This window comes from Bubalus bubalis, chromosome 8, assembly GCF_019923935.1.
Source record: "Bubalus bubalis isolate 160015118507 breed Murrah chromosome 8, NDDB_SH_1, whole genome shotgun sequence".
NCBI lineage: Eukaryota > Metazoa > Chordata > Mammalia > Artiodactyla > Bovidae > Bubalus > Bubalus bubalis.
Genome location: NC_059164.1, coordinates 103,869,863 through 103,891,366, shown reverse-complemented (window position 1 = coordinate 103,891,366; position 21,504 = coordinate 103,869,863). Strand labels below are relative to the sequence as shown.

Sequence of the window (21,504 nt, the reverse complement as noted above, 5' to 3'; positions counted from 1 at the left end):
TACTACTCAACCGTTGAACTCCTCAGAATCAGAACGCAGGTCTTTTGTTTGCATTTCTACCCCCAGGACCAGGCAAGGGTTGACACAAAGCCCTCACTACATCTATGGATAAATGAGGAATAGACACCAGGGTCTGTTCTTTGATTGAATGGTCTACATGATGAAGTAAGTAGTTGGCTTCAAGTCCATGCTGGCCTCCTCCCTGTAGGCATACCTGGGAGCCACCAGCAAAGCAGCATCAGGCAGGGGTGAATGCCCGCTCAGGTGTGTGCATGAGGCCCTGAAGTTGGTCTGGGGTCTCTGTGGGCAGGACTAGATTCATTGTTCTCAGCCCACTTGGACTCCTAGACACACCAACAGCACCCACACCAAGTCTGCAGCCAGCTTTCCGCCTCCTCACAGCTCACGGTCCACTCAGCCCTCCTGGGCAGCCCACAGGGTGCAGGGGAGTCAATACTCATAAGAGACCCTCAACCAAGGATGTGAGAGCCAGAGAGCAAGCGCCCAGCCCCCTGGAGGACAACCACGAGGTGCCCTTGGCACAGTTACCCTGAGGGAGGCCCCGGGATCCACACTGAGACTCACAGCAGGAACCAGTTCAGTGCTGCGCCCTCCATTGGCTTCCCCTCCTTCCTCCCTTCCTGGGAACTCCCCCTAAAGTCCTTGACTCAAGCTCTGCTTTAGGGGGACCCAAACTCTGAATCCCAATCCCAAAGAAATCCAATCCCAAAGAAAGGCAATGCCAAAGAATGTTCAAACTACTGCACAACTGCACTCATCTCACATGCCAGCAAAGTAATGCTCAAAATTCCCCAAGCCAGACTTCAGCAGTATGTGAACCGTGAACTTCCAGATGTTCGAGCTGGATTTAGCAAAGCCAGAGGAACCAGAGATCAAATTGCCAACATCTGCTGGATCATGGAAAAAGCAATAAAGTTCCAGAAAAACATCTACTTCTGCTTTATTAACTATGCCAAAGCCTTTGACTGTGGATCACAACAAATTGTGGAAAATTCTTCAAGAGATGGGAATATCAGACCACCTGAGCTGTCTCCTAAGAAATCTGTATGCAGGTCAAGAAGCAACAGTTAGAAGTGGATATGGAACAACAGACTGGTTCCAAATAGGGAAAGGAGTACATCAAGGCTGTATATTGTCACCCTGTTTCTTTAACTTCTATGCAGAGTACATCATGAGAAACACTGGGCTGGAAGAAGCACAAGCTGGAATCAAGATTCCCAGGAGAAATATCAGTAACCTCAGATATGCAAATGATACCACCCTTATCGCAGAAAGGGAAGAAGAACTAAAGAGACTATTGATAAAACTGAAAGAGAAGAGTGAAAAAACTGGCTTAAAACCCAACATTCAGAAAACTAAGATCATGGCATCTGGTCCCATCACTTCATGACAAATAGGGAAACAATGGAAACAGTGACAGACTTCATTTTGGAGGGCTCCAAAATCACTGCAGATGGTGACTGCAGCCATGAAATTAAAAGATGCTTGCTCCTTGGAAGAAAAGCTATGACCAACTTAATTAGCATATTAAAAAGCAGAGACATTAATTTGCCAACAAAAGTCCATCTAGTCAAAGCTATGGTTTTTCCAGTAGCCATGTATGGATGTGAGAGTTGGACTATAAAGAAAGCTGAGCACCAAAGAATTGAAGCTTTTGAACTGTGGTGTTGGAGAAGACTCTTGAGAGTCCCTTGGACTGTAAGGAGATCCAATCAGTCCATCCTATAAGGAAATCAGTCCTGAAAATTCATTGGAAGGACTGATGCTGAAGCCGAAACTCCAATATTTTGGCCACGTGATGCAAAGAGATGAGTCATTGGAAAAGACCCTGATGCTGGGAAAGATTGAAGGCAGGAGGATAAGGGGACGACAGAGGATGAGATGGTTGGATGGCATCACCAACGTAATGGACATGAGTTTGAGTAGTCTCTGGGAGTTGGTGATGGACAGGGAGGCCTGGCGTGCTGCAGTTCATGGGGTCACAAAGAGTTGGACACGACTGAGTGACTGAACTGAACTGAAATTGAAACTCTGAAATGCTCTCCTTGACATTCCAGCATCCCACTGGACTACTGGACCACTGCTGAGAGTCCACAGGCTTCCTTCATCCCAGAGCTCCTTCTTTAAAAAAACTAAATATATTCAATGCCTTCCAGACAGTGAGGGCTTTGGACACTCACTTTACCCCCACGTCATGGTCACAACAACCTTGAGAGGCAGATTTTACCTCTCTGATTGTTCTCAGCCCATATTCAGTAGTATTCTCACGTGACTGAAGGAAGGGAGAGTTTGAGAGAGATGAAGGCCTTCTCTGCAGCCAATCAGCCAGAAGGAGAACAGGCGGGGCCAGGCGTCAGCACAGCGGGTTCAGACACCGCAGCTGAAATGATTCCACGCCCTGGCGGGAGGTTTATGAGGAACAAGGATTATTTTGCAGCCACAGAGCCTTGTATGTGGAGGAACTTTACATCCACTGACGAGGAAGAGCGGGCAGGGGGGACATCATCCATGTCTTGCCTGCCACTCTTCCTCCCTTGATGCCAATGGCAAGAGCGCCTAGGACACTGGGGTCTGCCCTGCTGACCAGTCCTGGCCCCAGGCCGCCATGGCAAGAGCCCTCACCCTCTCACTCTGACACCCGTCTCATCCATCGAGCTGACGGTTCTCAATCATCGTTCAGCCCTAATAAATGGAAAGTCAAAAGTAGAAAGAACACGCTGGAAAAAAACCGAAAGCCAACCTTCAAAAAAAAAGAAAAGAAACTGGTTGAAGCTTTAAATCTTGGACTTCATCCCTTCCATAAAGGGCATTTCCTCAAGAAAGGAAGAAAAAAAGGAAGGGGTTAAAATTACACCTTAGAAGGGAGAGGAGACAGGGAGATTCTCCTTTGACCAATTAGGAAAGCCATTATCAATTTATCAGCACTGTCAACGTCAAATTCTTTAGCTGCTAAGAGCGGAGATGGAGTTTAGGGGGTGAAAGTTTTGAGATTAGAAGCAAAACCATGTCCCTGATGAAAAGGGAGGGAAGCAAACCAGCAAAGTTCCAGGGGTTCAAGGAGGGCAGACAGAGCTGGAGTTTCCACATCCCACAAGACCACATCCCCAGGCGGGGCGGGAAGGGGAGAGGGCTGGGGAGAGCAGCGATATTTACAAGTGATTTCAGACAGCTCCTCACAAAAGCTTCCTGCAACCAACCTCCCCACCCCACCTCCCCCGGCTCATTTTCAGCACCTCCTGCTCCTCCCAGATGTTATGAGCTGAAGGATTTTCAAGGCTTAGAGCTGCTGCTGGCCCAGCAAGAAAGAATGTTTTATTTTCTTCATACTGAGGAAAAGTGTTACCTACTTTTTTATTTTTAATGCTTTCAAACACATTCCACTTGGTGTATTTTGTTTTTTGTGTTTGTGGTATCAGCATGGCCTTTTAATGTTGTTTTGTATGCAACTCATGGGCAGACTCCTAAATATTTAATTCCTTTCCATTCAGTGTTTCATAAATGTTTGTTAGGAGTCGTGTTCTGGGGGTCCTCTGGACTCACATGCACGAATTGCATTCTTAAAAATCCTACTTCCAGAGGGCAGCCCTCTCATTTCTGAGTCTGTCTCCCAACACTTCTGCCAGCTACTGCTGTAACAGTTACTTGTATATTAACCATGTCTTTCTCTCTGTATACAGTAAATGCTTCAGGGTAGGGGAGCTTGTGGTTGTCATCTTTGGCCAAGAGGGTGCTTTGAGTGTCGTACAGTTGACCCTTGAACAACATGGGTTTGAGCTACATGGGTCCACTTATTCAGATTTTCCTTTTCAGTGGAAAGACTACAGTACTACAATCAATGATACAGAGGAGTCGCATATACGGATGCTCCGACTCTAAGTTATACTTGATTTTCAACTACACAGAGGGGCCATCCCAACTCCCTCGTTGGGGGTTGAGGTCAATTACTCTTGACCTCATTGTTCATGGGTCAAGAGTAATTCATTTTAATAATAGTTTATGTTCAATGAATGCATTCTACGTGTTAAGTACTGTACAGAGGATTTTATCCCACATTATCTCATTTAATTGTAAAAGTTAAGGCCTGCTGCTGTCCCCATTTCACAGATGAGAACACAGAGGCTTGGGGAGGTCTCCTGCCTGAGAACGCAGAGCTATTACTGGCACAGGTGGCATGCAAACCCACCTACCACACGCCCTAAGCACCACACTATGTGTGCTCATGAAGAGAAGTTGGGAAAAGTCAAGCTCTTCAGCAAGAAAGAGACCCTCCAAGGTTTTCCATTGGAAATAAAGCAAAACTTTTCCATTGCAGGGATTTACAGCTTCTACAGACTTTGCTGCTCTTATCAGAACAAGAAAGAAGGTTTGCTTCCAGTGCTCCCTTAAGGAGCTGGCCGGAAGACAGCTTCTAGACACAGTGGAAGGGGACTGAGAATGCATCTACCGGCCCCTGCACTTGGCCACAGCCCTACCCCACTCCCAGGACAAGCCACCCAGCAGCAGGGACCTGGGGCAAGTCACTCAGCCTCTCAGGACCTCATTTCTTCATCTGCAAATGCAGATAATGATAGCGCTCAGCCTCTAAGATGGATGAGGAAGAAATGAGATAACTTATGTAAAACCTGCTCTGGAGTAAGCATTCGAGAAATGCTCATTTATCAGTTCTACCTCTGGGACACACCTGCTCCCATATAACAGCACATCCATATCTGGTAGCTCAGCTGGTAAAGAACCGGCCTGCAATGCAGGAGACTTCGGTTAGATTCCTGGGACTAGAGAAGCGATAGGCTACCTACTTCCGTATTCATGAGCTTCCCTGGTGTGGGAGACCTGGGTTTGATCCCTGGGTTTGGAAGATTCCCTGGAGGAGGGCATGGCAACCCACTCCAGTATTCTTGCCTGGAGAATCCCATGGACAGAGGGGCCTGGCGGGCTACAGACCGTGCGGTTGCAGAGTCAGACACGACTGAGCGACTAAGCACAGTGCAGCATCATATCTAAAGACGGCTCTCACACCTCTCCCAGCCATGGCTCCTTTTCTTCCCTCCGAGGCCATTCAGGTCCTGCGCCCACGGTCACAGAACCCAGCACCACGCTGGTCACCCCAAGGCCCAGGCACTGGGTGACACTGACCACGATCGCACCTGCAGGGGCAGAGCCCACGGCCCGGCTCCCTGTGAGCGCTGTAGCAGCCGTGACACAGGCTGGTCACATGCAGGGGACAAGGCCCATGTGCTTTCCTCCAGAGAAGCTACTTAGCCAGCATGGGCTTGAGCAGCTGGTTGTTTTTCTCATCTGGGGCTGTTTTATGTCGTTTAGTTTGTTACCTCCTGCGGGGTCTCCTGTTTGCTCCAGGCCCCCGAAGAAATGTTTAGGTGGTGAGCCTGTCCTTCCATAAATTAGACATCAGTCCACAAACTCCATCAGTGGGGCCACTTCTGGCCTCGTCCAAGCCATCACTAAAATCTCTCAACAGGATGGGTGTTGAGGGCAGAACTGTGCACCCACACACACGCCACAAACTTGCTTGTAATCAGAAGTGAAAAAGTGAGGAAGTGTTAGTTGCTCAGTCGTATATGACTCTTTGCAACCCTATGGAGTGTGTCTCGCCAGGTTCCTCTGTCCATGGGATTTCCCAGGCAAGAATACTGGAGCGGGTTGCCACTTCCTTCTCCAAGGGATCTTCCTGACCCAGGGATCAAACTTGAGTCTCCTGCATTGCAGGCGGATTCTTTACCATCTGAGTCACCAGGGAAGCTTGCAATCAGAAATGAAACCATTAAGAGCTCTTGGGTGGGACCCTGTAGCCTGCCATGAATTCACATTCCCGATCTGCCCCCATCCCCTTGCCCCAGATCCTCTTCTGCAGCTAGTGCACCTGGATGTCAGGAGACCCCATCTGCACTATTCACCCCATCAACTCATCTAGGAACTGTACCCACACAGGGGATGAGGTCACCTCAGCACTGCGCGCTGGTCCCTAGGCATCACCGCCTCCTGGCCGAGCACTCCCCTGACGTCTGCTTTGTAGGCCCTTTGGACAGCCACTAGTCTGGCTGCTTGTCTGTGTCCACAGAATCCCCACGGTCTCCTTTATTGAAAAATTGACACAGCACCCCTACCTCTAAGTCACAGCTCCTCTGACCATCTGGTCCCCTTTCACAAACAGGTGGCCCCACAGAAGAAATTATTTCCCACGCTTACCACCATCCTTCCACATCCTCTAGCAGCCAACACTCCCATCAAGGAATAGAAAGGCAGCCTCCCTGCTGGGTGACCACCACACACCTGCCAAGTTTACAACCCGTGTCCACGTCCCCCAGTCGCCCTGCAAAACACAGTCTCCACGCCCCTGACTCCTGCTCACCCACTCCGTTCTTCTCATCCATCACCTTACCATGTAACTCCCTTGACTCAACATCATAGCCTCTAACATTTTACCATCTTCTGTGCTAAAGGTCACCTCATCTTCTGTGGGATCCACAACCTTTTTATCCTCATTTCCTCATTCCTAGATTCGGGATGTCTTTTCCCCCCTCTCTGAGTCTTTTCGGATGCTTTAAACAAGACATTCTTAAATGTCATTACATCGTAACATCCTCACGAAAGGAAATAAAAAACGAGGTGTCGTCGTGCTGACCCCACAGCACCCGCCTTCCTGGTAAGGTTTCAGCCGCCCTTTTTCCCAGTTTGCTCATGTATTTTTCCAGCATGAAACAGGCTGCTTGGGAAAGTATGAGAAGGTGAGGTATGGCTTTAAATCACCATTTAGGGTGTAGTAAATAATCTGTTCCCTTATTCCTATCACAGCCCTAACAGCCTTCTGGAGAGCCCCAAGTTGTCACTGCCTTCCCCAAGGCCGCCTCCCGCCCTGGTGCGCCAACACCCCGAGCACAAGCCTGTGGCTCCTCTGGGCACAGTTTCAGCGGGTGGAAGCACCATCCATCTCCAGGCCCTGACAGGCAAACGAGGCGAGAAGACCAAATCTGGTTTTTCGCTGGAAAACAGTGAGCTCATGCTTTCTCTCCAGAGACACAGGAAGTGGAGACAGATCTGGAGATGCGGAGACAGTGATGGAGACAGGCAGGGGTGATGAAGGATGAGCAGGAAAGAGGGAGGAGGCCAGTCTGGCACTTTTGAAATGTCACTTTTGATAAGAATCCCCAGCTCTCGGGCCAGAGGGAAACATCCATATTCTTTAAATTTAGGATCCAGCATGAGGCGGTTGTCCTAAAGGGGAGGAACAGGGAGAAGATGAACCGAGCTGGAAATTCTTCATTCCGACTCCTTCAGAGAAAAGGGAGATGATGGTTCCTGAGTTCCCAGCACTGCAGACGCCAGGGTAGGACTGGCACTGCTGCTCCCAGGTGAGCTCCAGATCGGATGGTGGGCACTGCCAGCTTTTCCGATGGAGGGTTGTATCCTCAGGCATGCATCTCCGTAAGGCCAGCCATTCCCTACAGATGCACCAGATAGAAGGCAGAGAATTCAGATGACTGCCCAGGTATTTCCAAATAGCTGAATGTTTGGTTTCAGCTAGGGGAAAAAAGTCCAGATTACTGAGTTTTCTACTTTGTATTTGAAAAAGGAGTTAGATAATGCTTTTCCTTTTTACCAGTTAATTCAGAGGAGGGGGGCGGGGCAGAGACACTGTGTGTGCGCGTGTGTATGCATGTTTGGGGAAGACTAGGGGAAAAGCTGGCTGTCCTATATGAACAACCAAACCCTGATGGCTGTTCATTATTTTACTCCTAAACTTGCCGTGTGCCTTTGCTAAAAACTGAATGCAAACTAAAGATCACAGAATTAAAGTAGAAAGCCCAAACAGATGAATTATACTTTTCTTTATATATTGTTGTTCAGTCGCTAAGTCATGTCCGATTCTTCGCAACCCCATGGACTGCAGCATGCCAGGCCTCCCTGTCTCTCACCATCTCCTGGAGTTCACCCAAGTTCATGTCCACTGAACTGGTGATGCCATCCAACCATCTCACCTCTGACGACCTCTTATCCTTTTGCCTTCAATCTTTCCCAGCATCATCTCTACTCACAAAATTGACTATTTTCTTGTTTAAGTTAAATGGCTTGGCTAGATGTTAATTAAAGTGTTAACTCCACTTGACTCACTAGTTGAAATAAAATTCAAAACCAGACATCAAAATACAAATAATGAATGATTCACTGTTTCCCACTGTGTCCAGCAGCACTGCTGTGGTCCAGAGACCAGTCATCAGAACCAGCTTGCTGCTAAGTCGCTTCAGTCGTGTCCGACTCTGTGCGACCCCATAGACAGCAGCCCACCAGGCTTCCCCGTCCCTGGGATTCTCCAGGCAAGAACACCGGAGTGGGCTGCCATTTCCTTCTCCAATGCAAGAAAGTGAAAAGTGAAAGTGAAGACGCTCAGTCGTATCCAACCCTCAGCGACCCCATGGACTGCAGCCTTCCAGGCTCCTCCGTCCATGGGATTTTCCAGGCAAGAGTACTGGAGTGGGGTGCCATTGCCTTCTCCGCAGAACCAGCTTGCCTGGCGTCAAACCCCAGCTTTGAGACTCTCTGGGTCAATGATCTTGGCCAATGGATAAAGTCCTCTGTGCTTCCATGCCTTCACTTTTAAGGGACGTGATACAAATATCCACTCCCTCAGGGGTGCAGTGAGAAATCAGTGAATTAGTTTCAGTCAAGTACTCAGCACCTGTGTCTTATACGCGCCACACACTTATTACTATGTCATCACCATATAGGATGCAGATTTACTGTGTATGCCAGACGTCAGATAAGTCCTTTAAGACGTGCAGCAAGCACATATCTGACAGGTTTCAGCAAAAGAAATGAATGTCCCACAAGACAGGTTTCTAGCATCCCATCCTTGCCTGCCTCAGGCTTCCTCAGCTGTGACTCTAGTGTTCCCTCAACCCCAGCTCAGGGCATTTCCCCCCAGGCTCCAACCCTGACTACATCCCACCACCCTGCTCCTGCCTCAAGGGCTGAGACCACCCCCCTAGATCCAACCCCCTCTAATACTGGTAATACCATCGAACTTCTATCAATAGAATGTGACTCCGTGCCCACCTGTAAGACCCTCAAAGACTCAACAGCACAGGCATCACGGCAAGTACACAGCACTGGGGATGCTGACCACCGACACCCAGGAAAGCAACAATTTAGGGGAACCTGTGACGTGTAAGGGTGGCCCCCAGCCCTCACCTGATGGGTCACTCACTGGTCCATGCTAAGATGGAATTTCTCATTTTTAACATTCTGGAAATGTGGCTCCACATTCCACCTCCCAGTCAAAATAGCAAAACCTAAGAGTCAGATAACATCAAGGTTTATTTAGTAAAGATGGGGAGAAGAAAGCTCCAGACACTATTCTTGAGAGTGTAAATTGTTACAAACACTTGACAAATATCAAGTAAATTGGAAACGAATACACCCTATGACCCCAAGTCACACCCTTAGACAAAATCCTACATATGTATACAAGGAGGAGAGAAGTACAAGAATGTTCTACATAGCACTGCTTGTAAAAAAAAAATAATAATAATAATAGTGAAGACCTAAAGGTCCATCAATTAGGAGAAAGAAAATATTGGTGATTATATTCACACATTATACAATACTTTATATGACTGTATTGTACATATTAGTACAGAGATAGACCTCAAAATATTACATGAAGTGAAAACAGAACTGTATATTTATACCTACACTAGTTTTTCACTTTTCAGTATTCTAGATTTCTATCCTCCTACCAAACATAGTCCCTGGGAGTCCAATGAGAAAGAACACCATCACTTCTGGGGGAGAAATCCACTTGGTCACCTTAACAAAATCAAAGCCACATTATCCGAGTTTTTATAGTGGGAGAACCTCCGGGAGCTCTGGCTCGTCTCCCACTGATCTCCTCCTGGTAGCGACCTATGAGCCTCACCCTCACCTCTACCAAGTGCACGGGAGGTGCTCAGAGGATCCAATGACACAGAGACACGGAAAGCACCAGGAAACAGAGGGCGTGGTGACCGCCGCACTGTGCTGGGGGTGGGGCGGTCATAGATGAGGACGTCAGGGAAGGCTGATGGAGGAAGAAGGAATCATGTCGTTCAGTTTGGGGGATGCAGCATACGAGGGAAGGGGTAACCTAGGCCCAGCCCACATCTAGGGAGTCCAGTGAACTCAACAGGAAACAGACTGTGCCTCAGCCAGAGTCTGGTGAATCCCACAGGGAGGAGTGAGTTTGGGCAAGTAGCAGAGCACTGAGGGGAGGACCTGGGCAGGGGGCTGCCGTGCTTGTCCAGACCTCAGAGCAGGGCCCAAATACAGCTGGAAGTGTGTACAGGGAGGACATCTGTAGAGACTTCTGGTCTACCCCGGCTTCCTGGACCCTTGACTTTGACCTGCTCCCTGCAGGGGCGGCCTAGCAGCGTCCTTCCTGCTCACTGGACCAGCATTCCTGCTGCAGCCAAGTCAAACAGCTGCCCAACATCCAGATCCCAGGGGCACAAAGGTGGTGAGTGTGCACCTGCTGGGACCCCAGACATCCAGACTGAATGAGTGGAGAGGTGCAGATCGTCCTAATGGAGTAACCTGCTCCTTGTAAGGCTGCCAACCCCTCCTTAAGGGCAGTGACCATCACTCCCACGTCCCTTGAGGCTCTGCATCCAGGGCTTCATGGAAATCAGCAGCCAGCACACAGAAGCAGAACAAGATAAGATGGACAGACAGCTGTCTTTAATCTAGTTTTGCAAGGACTCGGGGAGTCCTGCATTCACCACAATAAAACAGAACTGGTGCAGCCTCCACCTGGCAAGATGACTTTCTGGAGAGGATCCAGGATCCAGGAGGCAGCCAAGAGATGGAGCTCTCCACAGTCAGGGCTGGAGACAGAGGACCCAGGCAAACCCCACCAGTGGAGAGGCAGGGTGTACAGAGTCGGGTGGTTAAAGGAGGATGGGGCAGTCAGTATTAGAGAAATCTCCATTTGCTGATATTTTTCCTGCTTACAAAAGATGGAACACACTGAGATTCTTTGAAATAAATATAAACATCAACTAGTGAGCTGCCACCCTCCCAGAGTTAGTACTCCAAGTGTCCATTGTGGAATGTCTTTGGAATTAAGAGAAACTAAGGAGGCTGGGGTTTGAGGGCAAGTATGAAGCCAGCAAAGCAACTGCAGTCTAAACTACTGAGATAGACACTGAAATAGACACCTAAGACAAAGAGTACCACTCGGAGAGTCCCCATTCTCTCTTCCCTCCCATGCAAGTTGCAGCAGCTCCCAGCTGGCTCAGACGATATCTGCCCTGGTGCTCCCTTCTACTGGGCTAGCCGCTCCCGCATCTCCCTTACACAATCGTGTGGTCTATCTCCCCTCCACGCCTGGTCGTCCTTCTCCAGCCTCTACTCTCTGCGGATCCCAGTCCCTCTCTGCATTCTCTTCCCACTCACCACTGGATCTTCCCTTCCCCAGCATGTCCCTCTGTTCCCCCACCCCCAGCTTTGGGAGCCCTGACTCTCCCTGCTCCTAGGCAGTGGGCAATGTGATGCAATAAAAGAACTGGACCAGAATTCAGAAAACCTGAGGTCAACCCAAAAGACATGGGAATTTACTACATAGTTTGTATTAGTCTGCTCAAGCTGTCACAACACCAGAGACTGGGTGGATTAAATGATAGTCTCTAATTTTCTCATAATATGGAGACTAGAAGTCCAAGATCAAGGTGCCAGGGTTGGTTTCTGATGACACCACTCATCCATGGCTTATAGGAGGCTGCCTCCTCACTATGTCTTCACATGGCCTTTCCTCTGTGATGCAAGGGGAAAGGGCACTCTGGGGTCTCTTTCTCTTCTTATAAGGACACCAGTTCTATCCAGTTAGGGCCCAATCCTTAGAGCCTCATTCAACCTAAAGGCCCATCTCCAAGCACAATCACATTTGGAGCTGGGGCTGAATTTCGATGGAACACAATTTAGTCCTTAGCCTAGTAATTGTAGCATCTTAAGTCATAGGGGAAAGACAGCTTATTCAATTAATTATTTTCAGAAAACTGGGTAACCTTCTGGGGAGAAATTAAATTGAAGGTATACTTTGCATCTTAGGCCAGGATAAATTCGAAATAGATCAAATATTTGTCTGGAAAAAAGTTAAATCATAAAAGTACTAGAAGAAACTATGGGAAAACCTTTGGTAGTCTTAGGGGGAAAAAGCCTTTATAACTACGACACAGAATCCATAAAAGAAAATACTGATAAATCTGACTACAAAAAAAAAAAATACAAAATTTCCACATAGCAAAACACACTGTAAACAAGCAGAAGACAAACTGAGGGAAATATTTGCAACTCACATTACAAAGAACTAATTTCCCTCAAACATAAAACGCACCTAGACATTAAGACCAACAATCCAATTTTAAAATGAGCAAAAGATATGAACAGACAGTTGATGAAAATACAATATCTTATACATATGAAAAGATGCTCAAGAACACTCAACATAAATTACAGGACTTCCCTGGTGGTCCAGTGGTTAAGAATCTGCCTACGCATGCAGGGGACATGGGTTCGATTGCCAGTCCAGGAAGAATTCCATGTGCTGCAAAGCGACTAAGCCCGTGTGCCACAACTACTGAGCCCATGTTCTAGCACCCTCAAGCTGCAACAAAAGAAGTCACCGAAATGAGAAGCAAGTGTACTGCAACTAGAGAGGAGCCCTGCACAGCAGTGAAGACCCAGCACAGCCAAAAATAAATAAATAAATAATTTTCTTTAAAAAGAAAAGAGAGAGATAACTAAAAAGAGAGAGATGCCATTTTCATTCTGGCAGAGATCCACAAGTTTGATGATGCCCCGTGGTGAGGTATGAGAAAACAGACACTCTCACAGGCTGCTGTTGGAATGTAAATTTTATAAATTCGTACCACCTCTCTGGAGGGCAATTCATCAATATCTCTTAAAATTACAAAGACTCAATTTGACCCAGAAATTCTTCTTTTAGTAATTTATCTGAGAGATGTGGTCTCACAGGTGTGAAAAGATGTACGTACAAGATTATTCATTGGCACTTTGCTTACAGGAGCAACCCAAATTTCCATCAACTGGAGCCTGGTTAGATAAAGTACAGTATATTCACATAACAGAACACAATACAGCACTTTGAAAAAGACAAAACTGTTTAGAAACTGATGTGGAAAGCCTTACGAGATGAATTAAGCGAAAATAAGCAAGGTGCAGGACAGCAGGTAATATATATCACTTTTATGTAAGGCCAGGGACAGAGATGATAGACATAGATACAGATGTATCGGTACATGCTGGCAAATGCATAAAATAACTCTAGTGGGAAAATGGGCTTCCTCGGTGACTCAGCTGGTAAAGAATCTGCCTGCCAGTGCAGAAGACATGAGACCACGTCTCTCATGCTTCAATCCCTGGATTGGGAAGATCCCATGGAAAAGGAAATGGCAACCCACTCCAGTATTCTTGCCAAGACAATCCCATGGGCAGAGGAGACTGGCCGGCTACATTCCATGGGGTTGCAATGAGTCGGAGAGGAACAAGCATACATGCACAGGAGGAAAATAGTAGTTTTTCCTTCTACAGAAAGAATTGGGAGGTTGGGAAAATGAAAGGGAAAGAGACATTCTCCATTTTGTATTTTATATAATCCTTTTGTATTTTTAAAACAGTGAACCATGTCAATGTTTCACCTATACAAAAAAAATAAATGATGATGCTAAAAACAAAACAAGAGTAGAGATCACAAAAAAGAAAATCCAGCTCTGCCCAGGATGGTTTTGAGGCGGTCACCTCCCACATCTGAACCACAGATTCTCATCCCTGCCCTTCTGGCTCCCACATCACTGTTGCATGGCACTCAGCATCTGTGATGGTCCTCAACAGACACTTTTCCGTTCTCCGCCCTCCAAGCCTTCCTCTCCCCAACAATTTGAGTCACCCCTCTCTTAACCTTAAAAGCAGGGCTGGGCCTTTGCAGAGAGACGTTACAATGGCTGACACAGCCAGTGGGTGAGCCGGTGGCCAGGAGGGCCTGTCTCAGGCTAGGACAAGGTCAGAACTGCCACCTCACCACTCACTCTGCCCTCACCTATTCACCAGTCCTGCCTTGTCCTCTCAGGACCAGGGCTCACAGGCCAGCCACTTACATCACCAGTTCCTCCAGGCTGAGGACTCCACCTGCCCCTTGCCAGGATGGATGGCTGCATTCTTAGCCCTGGATGAGCCAGAGGTGACCCAGACACTGGCTGCCAGCCTCCTGTACATCGACCCAGTGGCACACAGCCTGCCCCTAAGTTCCTATTGCTTTGCCTGTCTTCTGCCAGAATGCCCTGGGCGCTGGGTTTCCTCCACTCCTTGTATTAGTGGCTGCCCCCTGGGTACCCCTGCCCACTGCCGGGAGAGCTCTGTTTCACTCCCACACCTCCCACAGCCAACTTGGCGAAGCTTTGCTCCCAGAAACAGCCCTTCAAGTCTTGCTCTCGGCTATGTTCTAGTACATTATGGTGAGGGAGTGCCTCTCATCATTTGATGTTCATTCTAGGCTACTTTAAAACAGCTCAGAAAACCTCTCGTGATGTCCTCGGCCAGTTCGGGCATCACGGCTATCTGGAAGATGAACTGTAACTACAGTGTGACCCTTCAGAGCTACACTGGGTCCACTATCCTCTTCCCAAAGAACATAGTGATCTCCCTGGTTTGGACTTCAGTTCTTGTTATTGAGTCTCTCAGTTGTGTCCGACTCTTTGTGACCCCGTGGACTGCAGCACGCCAGGCTTCCCTGTCCTTCACTATCACCTGGAGTTTGCTAAAACTCATGTCCATTGAGTTGATGATACCATCCAACCATCTCATCCTCTGTCTACCCCTTCTCCTCCTGCCCTCAATCTTTCCCAGCATTGAGGGCTTTTCCAATGGACTTCAGATTCCTTGTCAATTCCATCACCACCAGTCCTGGACCTCCTCAGGCAGCAGGACTCAGGAACACCCTCCAGCTCACTTTTTCCATCAGATAACTTTGACTGTTGGCAAGGTTCCCCAGGTTTGGACAAGTACGTGACCTTGATTCTCTCCAGGCTTATCTTCAATCCACAGCACATCCCAGACTTTCAGAGCAGCCTGTAATTTCTGTGTGTCCTCTCATGTGAGTACTCCAAGGTCACAATCACCGCAAAGAGCAATCAGCACTCAAATGACTGTCTTAATGGATGTTGTTTGCAGCTTCTCTTTACTAGAAGGTACGCTTATTTCTTTTTTATCTCCTCGTAACACCTAGGGAAGTACAAGGCTCTGCATACAGATGTGTAACGTATGGAAAGAAAGAGGTACAAGGCTAGAAGTCAGAAGGCTTAGTCCACGCTCTTCCACTTACTCATCGTGCAAGTCTCGCAAATTCCCAGTTTCCTCCCATGTAAAATGAAAGCCACAGCACCTGCTCCACAAGGCCGCTGTGAAGGCTTGAGGAGTTCCGGTGTATGATGGCACCGTTCTGGACATTACCATCAGTGTACTGAGAGTCCTCTTACTAACATCTTATCAAAGGCATACACGTAGAAGATACACGCTCGAGACTATCCAAGTGGACTTGTGATGCTGCCACGTGTCAGATACTCAGGGACTCCTTAAAGATGCTGCAGAGGCAAGAGCCCTGACATGAGGGCAGCCCACGCTATTAGTAGGCCACGTGAGCCTACTCACTGTCCGGAGGGAATCAAGAGAACCACCTTCCTGGAAACCAGAGAAATCCTGCCCTACCCAAACTTCCTTCTAAGAGAGTGTGCATCACCAGTTTTTCCTGACGTTTAAACAGCTGTATACTGAAATATGTGACCCTCAACCCGAAACTGGGCCGGGGATGGGCACCAGCCACCCATGGCAAGGGTCCAGCATAAGATCCAAAACTCAGCCAGTCTTCCCGCAAGTGAAATGATGGCAGAAACACTGAAGGAAAGCAGAGGAAGACAAAGGGGTACCATCAAGTTAAGCTGGTACCAAGAAAAGCAAACAGAATAATATACAAAATAAAATGCAGATTAAAGTTACGAGGGAGGCAGGGAAGTAGGAAGCTGGGTAGAAAGAGCAGATGACGGAGAAGCAGAGGCCCAGAAAGACTCTTTCTTTCCAGTAGGATCCCAGGCTGCCCGGGTTCTTTATCTTCCCAGCTGCGGTCCATCCTCCCAATCACCTCCCTCCACTTGAGTACCTGTGTTCCTTGAAGTTAAGCCAGTCAGACTAGAAAAACTCCTGGTTCACTGAAAAAGCATCCAGTTTCCAAAATGCAGCTGGAAACTGCATTTTGGTCCCTTTTTTGACCACGGTTGTTGGCACCACCCTGTCAGTTCTTGGCAGCTACCCAGACCCTGTAGGATCATCTCTGGTTTCCTACCCATGACCTTGACTCTTACGATGAACTCAATGAACTGTCAACTGTCACCCTGACTCACTGATCATAGCCACCCCCAACTTCTTTTTTTTTTTAATAGCATCAAGTCACAGTGGACAGGAAACAAGACCAAGTTATTAAGGATCCAAAAGGTTAAGAAGCTGAAGTTTCAAAAGCAAAGAATTCTCAGGAGAAGCTGACCTAGGACCAAAGTTTACATTTAATGTCACAATTAAGACCATCTCTGGACGGGGCTCACGAATGAGGTGCTAACTAAACATCAGCACCCCAGAAGCACTGAGAGTACCATGGTAACAGCCTAAGCCGTCCGTGACTGCTTGGGGTGTTAGACATGTCTGGGCACGTCTGGAGGGTCGGTAAGACAGCTGCCATGCAGAGCAGAAGAAGTGCTAATTGGACTTCAGAACATGTGGTGTAGTCCCAGGATTACCCTCTCTGGACTTTTCAGAAGTTTATTTGCACCAGGGACCCAGGAGACCACTGGAAAAATATCCATCCTAGGAGAAGGGTCACCGTGCACAAGCCTGGCCCAAGGACCACGGCCCAGGGTTGGGGAGGGCGATTCCAAGTACAGCAGGATGTGTCATTCCGGAGTCCCCAGCTCCTGGGATCTGTGCCAGAGCCCTGGGAACAACAGATTTAACAAAATAAATGGACGAGCCAAGTGACACAAGTCCCTGTAAGAAAGTCACTGCCACACGCACACACACAAGGCCGCACGTGCTGGTGACCCACGAAACGGGGGTGGGGTGGGGGCAACGGAGTCCCTTCCTCTCCAGTGAAATGACAACCAGGAGGCAGGCTCCGGGCAGCCAGGACCATAGAAAGCAGGGCCAGCCTGTGTCTGGAACAGACTAGGAGGGCAGAGGCCCCACTCACCAGATGCGAGCAGCAGTAGGGGAGCCAAGTGGTGGGAACAGAAGAGGCTGCAGGGCAGGAGTCACTGGTGGAGAGCAGAGATCTTGACTCCTTCTGAATGAATCACGAGAGCCCTCTGGAGAGCCAAGAGCCAGGAACATGTGGACATAAACAGATACCTCTAGGATTTCCTGAACCTGCTGAGAGGAATTGGAGGGTCCCTAAAGAACAATATGGACATGAATCTGAGCAAACTCCGGGAAATAGTGAAGGACAGTGAGGCCTGGTGTGCTGCAGTCCATGGGGTTGCAAAGAGTTGGACATGACTGAGTGACTGAACGACGACAAGAAAGAACAATAGTGGGGGAAGAAGGACCTTGAAGATCAGGATGAGCTAATCCATGCCTAAAACCTAAACCAAAACAATAAAGCAATTGCAGGTCTAGCACTCACTCCAATTAGGTACAAGTCAGTCAACAAACGCTTCACAAACAACTGTGGAAGATGATAGAGGAGACACGGCCTCCAGGATCTCACTCTAGAACCTATGTCCTCACAAGTGCTGTTCTCACCGGTCTGTGCTGTTCAGACCCTGTGAGGGAGTGGAACCGCCCAGAAGAAATCCATGAAGAATGTCTGTCCTTTGGTTAAAAAAAAAAAAAAAGAAAAGAACCCTCCTGAAGGAAAGAGTTCCAAGGAAGCATGGGTACCAAGAGCCCAGTGGGGAGAGCCACCCAGAAGGAGGCTGAGCCCAGAGGGCTCTGATTCCATCATTTCTGAAGATGATATTCCTTTGCTGAGGCCAAACAGGGCTGCTCTGTGTCCCAAGGAGGCCAGCATGTGGGGATGAAATCAGCCACAGGCCAGCACTCAGACAACCCCATGACCCTCTGCTCAAAATCTGCCCCTTCCAGGAAAGAAGTGAAAGTGAAAGTCACTCAGTCGTGTCCAACTCTTTGTGACCCATGGACTTCTCCAGGCCAGAATACTGGAGTGGGTAACCTGTCCCTTCTCCAGGGGATCTTCCCAACCCAGGGAATGAACCCAGGTCTCTCGCATCGCAGGCGGATTCTTTACCAGCTGAGCCACAAGGGAAGCCCAGGAAACACTTGCTTATCAAAGGTCAAAACCTTATCTTGTTGTTGTTTAGTCGCTCAGTCATGTCCCACCCTTTGTAACCCCATGGACTGTAGCCCACCAGACTCCTCTGTCCATGGGGTTTTCCAGGCGAGAATACTAGAGTGGGTTGTCATTTCCTTCTCCAGGGGATCTTCCCAACCCAAGGATCGAATCTGAGTCTTCTACGTCTCCAGCATTGGCATGCAGGTTCTTTACCACTCAGCCACCAGAGAAGCCCACATAACCTTATATGGGTTCACAATTATCCATCACTCCTGCCTGACATTAGGTATTGGGCACTGAACTAAGGGTTAGGGTAAGAAAATTAGCAAAATACATTCTCATTTTCAACATTTTAAATCTAATTTGGACAAGGGAGCAGAAAGGAGGAAGAAGAGGAAGGAAGCTAGAAATCATGTCCAGGAAAACATCACATGAGTAAGCAGAAACAATTGTTTGGTGATTAACACATCAATGGTCAAGGTATAAAGAGGTACTTCTAAATTGTTTGAAATCAAACAATTATACTTACATGTCTAATATGCTCAATCAACTATTTTTTCCTAAGTACCACAAAGAAAAATTCCAACCCCAAACCTGTTTGAAGAATGCAAAGTTCTAACTTGAATGAAGTGCTAATTTTTACCACTGACGTCCATGTGCATTTCTAACAATTAAGGGCAAAACCAAGGATCTGGAATTTGAGAGTGAGCATGTGGATGACAGGCTGAGCTGTGAAGGCTGCCAGAGCCATGTCCTGCCTCCCTTGGTTCACTTAACCCCATGCTGTTGAAAGATTTCAGATCTGAGAAGGGATCAGCAAGGACACAACCCTTATGTTGAGGCTCTCTGACTTACAATCTGTTATGACTTAGCGTCAACATTGTTTTTATAATGAAGAATTTTAGCTAGTTAGGGTACTTTACACCTCATTCACACACATGTTACTCTCCATTTAAAAACTCTGAAAAGGTGACAAGGTTCAGGACTTTGATATCCTTTAGGACTCTTGTTTCACTTATTTATGCCTCCATATCTTGATGAACAATTGCAACATGCTGACCAATGTTAATGTCCACATCATTCCTTCTATATGTTTCCCCCATTAACTCTTTCCAGCCAGGTAACCCGGTTCTCTTCTCTTCCCTGGGTGATTCCACATGAAGCATGCCTTATAACCGTACCTAAACCCAGTAGGAAGAGGCTAAAAAGGTTCTTGGCTGCAAATGTGTTCTTCGTTACAACTGTCTTCTCAATCATGGGCGTCCTGAGGCCAAGGTGCAGCAGGCATGCATGGGCCTCCCCTGGTGCCCAGGACACATGCCTGATATAAAAAAAGAAAGAAAGTGAAGTCGCTCGGTCATGGCCAACTCTTTGCGACCCCATGGACTGTAACCCATCAGGCTCCTCCATCCATGGGATTCTCCAGGCAATAGTACTAGAGTGTGTTGCCATTTCCTTCTCCAGGGGATCTTCCCGACCCAGGGATTGAACCCTAGTCTCCCACACTGCAGGCAGATGCTTTCACCGTTTGAGCCACCAGGGATAAGCTAAGAGAGAAATGTGCGAAGCTGGGAATAAGAAGGCCTAGGAAATAACTACCAAATTCAAGGTCCAGCCCTGGATGTGAACCATCAACAATCCAAATACTCACACCCCTAGTTAGCAGCCAAGGGGTCCAAGATGGTGATGGACTCTGGCTGTAGGACACTTTGGGTTGAGATGAGTCTCCTAGTTGGACAGCTGGTAGCACCATGATTCTAAGGAATGGGATGACCAAAAGGCCTAACACCCAGGAAGGAAGACATGCCAAGAGTTTGAGAAAATGAGGGATGCAGTATAGTCCAATGACATTCAAGGATCAGACTCCAGGATCAGTATAGAAGAAGCGTACACGCAGCTGGTCCCAGCTCCTGGCTGTGAACCCAAACTCACTCTCACTACAGACTCGAAGTGGCAAAGGCACATGCAGAGAAAATCCATGTTAATGCGTATCACCCTTCCAGAACTACAGCTCAGGCTACACTCACCCAACCCACTTGTTAGAAAATCCCTTCCTCCTCTTGGTAGCCAGTCTACACTGGGCTCCTCCTTACTCATCCAGCCTACATCAACCGTCCCCCAGTCGGCCCCTCTACCTCAGTCACTTCTGTATTGTATATTTCCACTGTATATATCTCATCATGATATACACAACATGTATATATCAATATATCATACATTATCATATATATGTTGATATACATATATATCAACATGTATTAAAAAATTACCATGTGTTAAAGGCCTCAAAGGGCTTACAATCTAACTATACATTTAAGGGTATATTTATGAATACATTGCTGTGGTGATACAAACTGATAGTTTTTTCTGGTCTCTGGCTATTTCCTATACCATAATTTTGTCTCTCAAACTAAAATGTAAATTCCCCAGAGAAAGGCTCACATCCTCTATGGCTTTTAATTCTCATTATCCTACCCTATACAGTTCCCTATCAAACTTGGCACATGATGGATGCATGGATGACTGAAAGGATATTGGAGCTTTTCTTCATGTAGAGCCTTTTGGAATTGGATTTAGAAGTGACAGAGGACAAGGAACAATAAAACCTAGAACTTTATAGTTAGAAGTGATCTTGGAGGTATCTGGTCACATTTGCTAATTTCACAGATAAGGAAATTAAAGAGCAGAGGAATCAAATGACAAGTCAAATAACTAGAAATTAGTAATTATGCAATTTGGGAACTAATGGAAACGTCACTGTCTTCTGCCAGGTGATACTGACAAGCAAAAGGACAGAATGGAACACATCAGGTGAGTTTGGATATACCAAGGTGAAATAACTCCTAAAAGCACGACCAACACTAACACAAGCTCCGTGTGACACACCAAGTCTACAGATGGTATAAATGTTGCTCCCGGGAAAGTGACCAAGGAAAAGAGAAGGGGTGACCACCAGCGCAGGGTAGAGAGTACAGGAGAGGACTAGAATGAGTCCGTGTTTTTGGATATATTTATATTTTATTTAAATTCTTAATGTGTTAAAGCACATCCACCAACTCTCTCCCTCTACCATTTTGACACACTGA

The 21,504-nt window shown here is 47.4% G+C and overlaps 1 protein-coding gene across 4 annotated transcripts in view; it reads right to left on the bottom strand.

The window, feature by feature from the left end:
- The window catches only part of TMEM178B (transmembrane protein 178B), a 415,633-nt gene that overhangs the window by 288,038 nt on the left and 106,091 nt on the right, over positions 1–21,504 (bottom strand). Inside the window, exon 1 of one of the 4 annotated variants that reach the window (XM_044946965.1) lies at positions 6,921–7,239. The exons of the other annotated variants lie outside the window; for them this stretch is intronic. Within the exon in view, the coding sequence (XP_044802900.1) occupies positions 6,921–7,239 (319 nt within the window). Of the gene's footprint in view, positions 1–6,920; positions 7,240–21,504 lie in introns of those variants that run through there. 4 annotated transcript variants of the gene reach the window in all.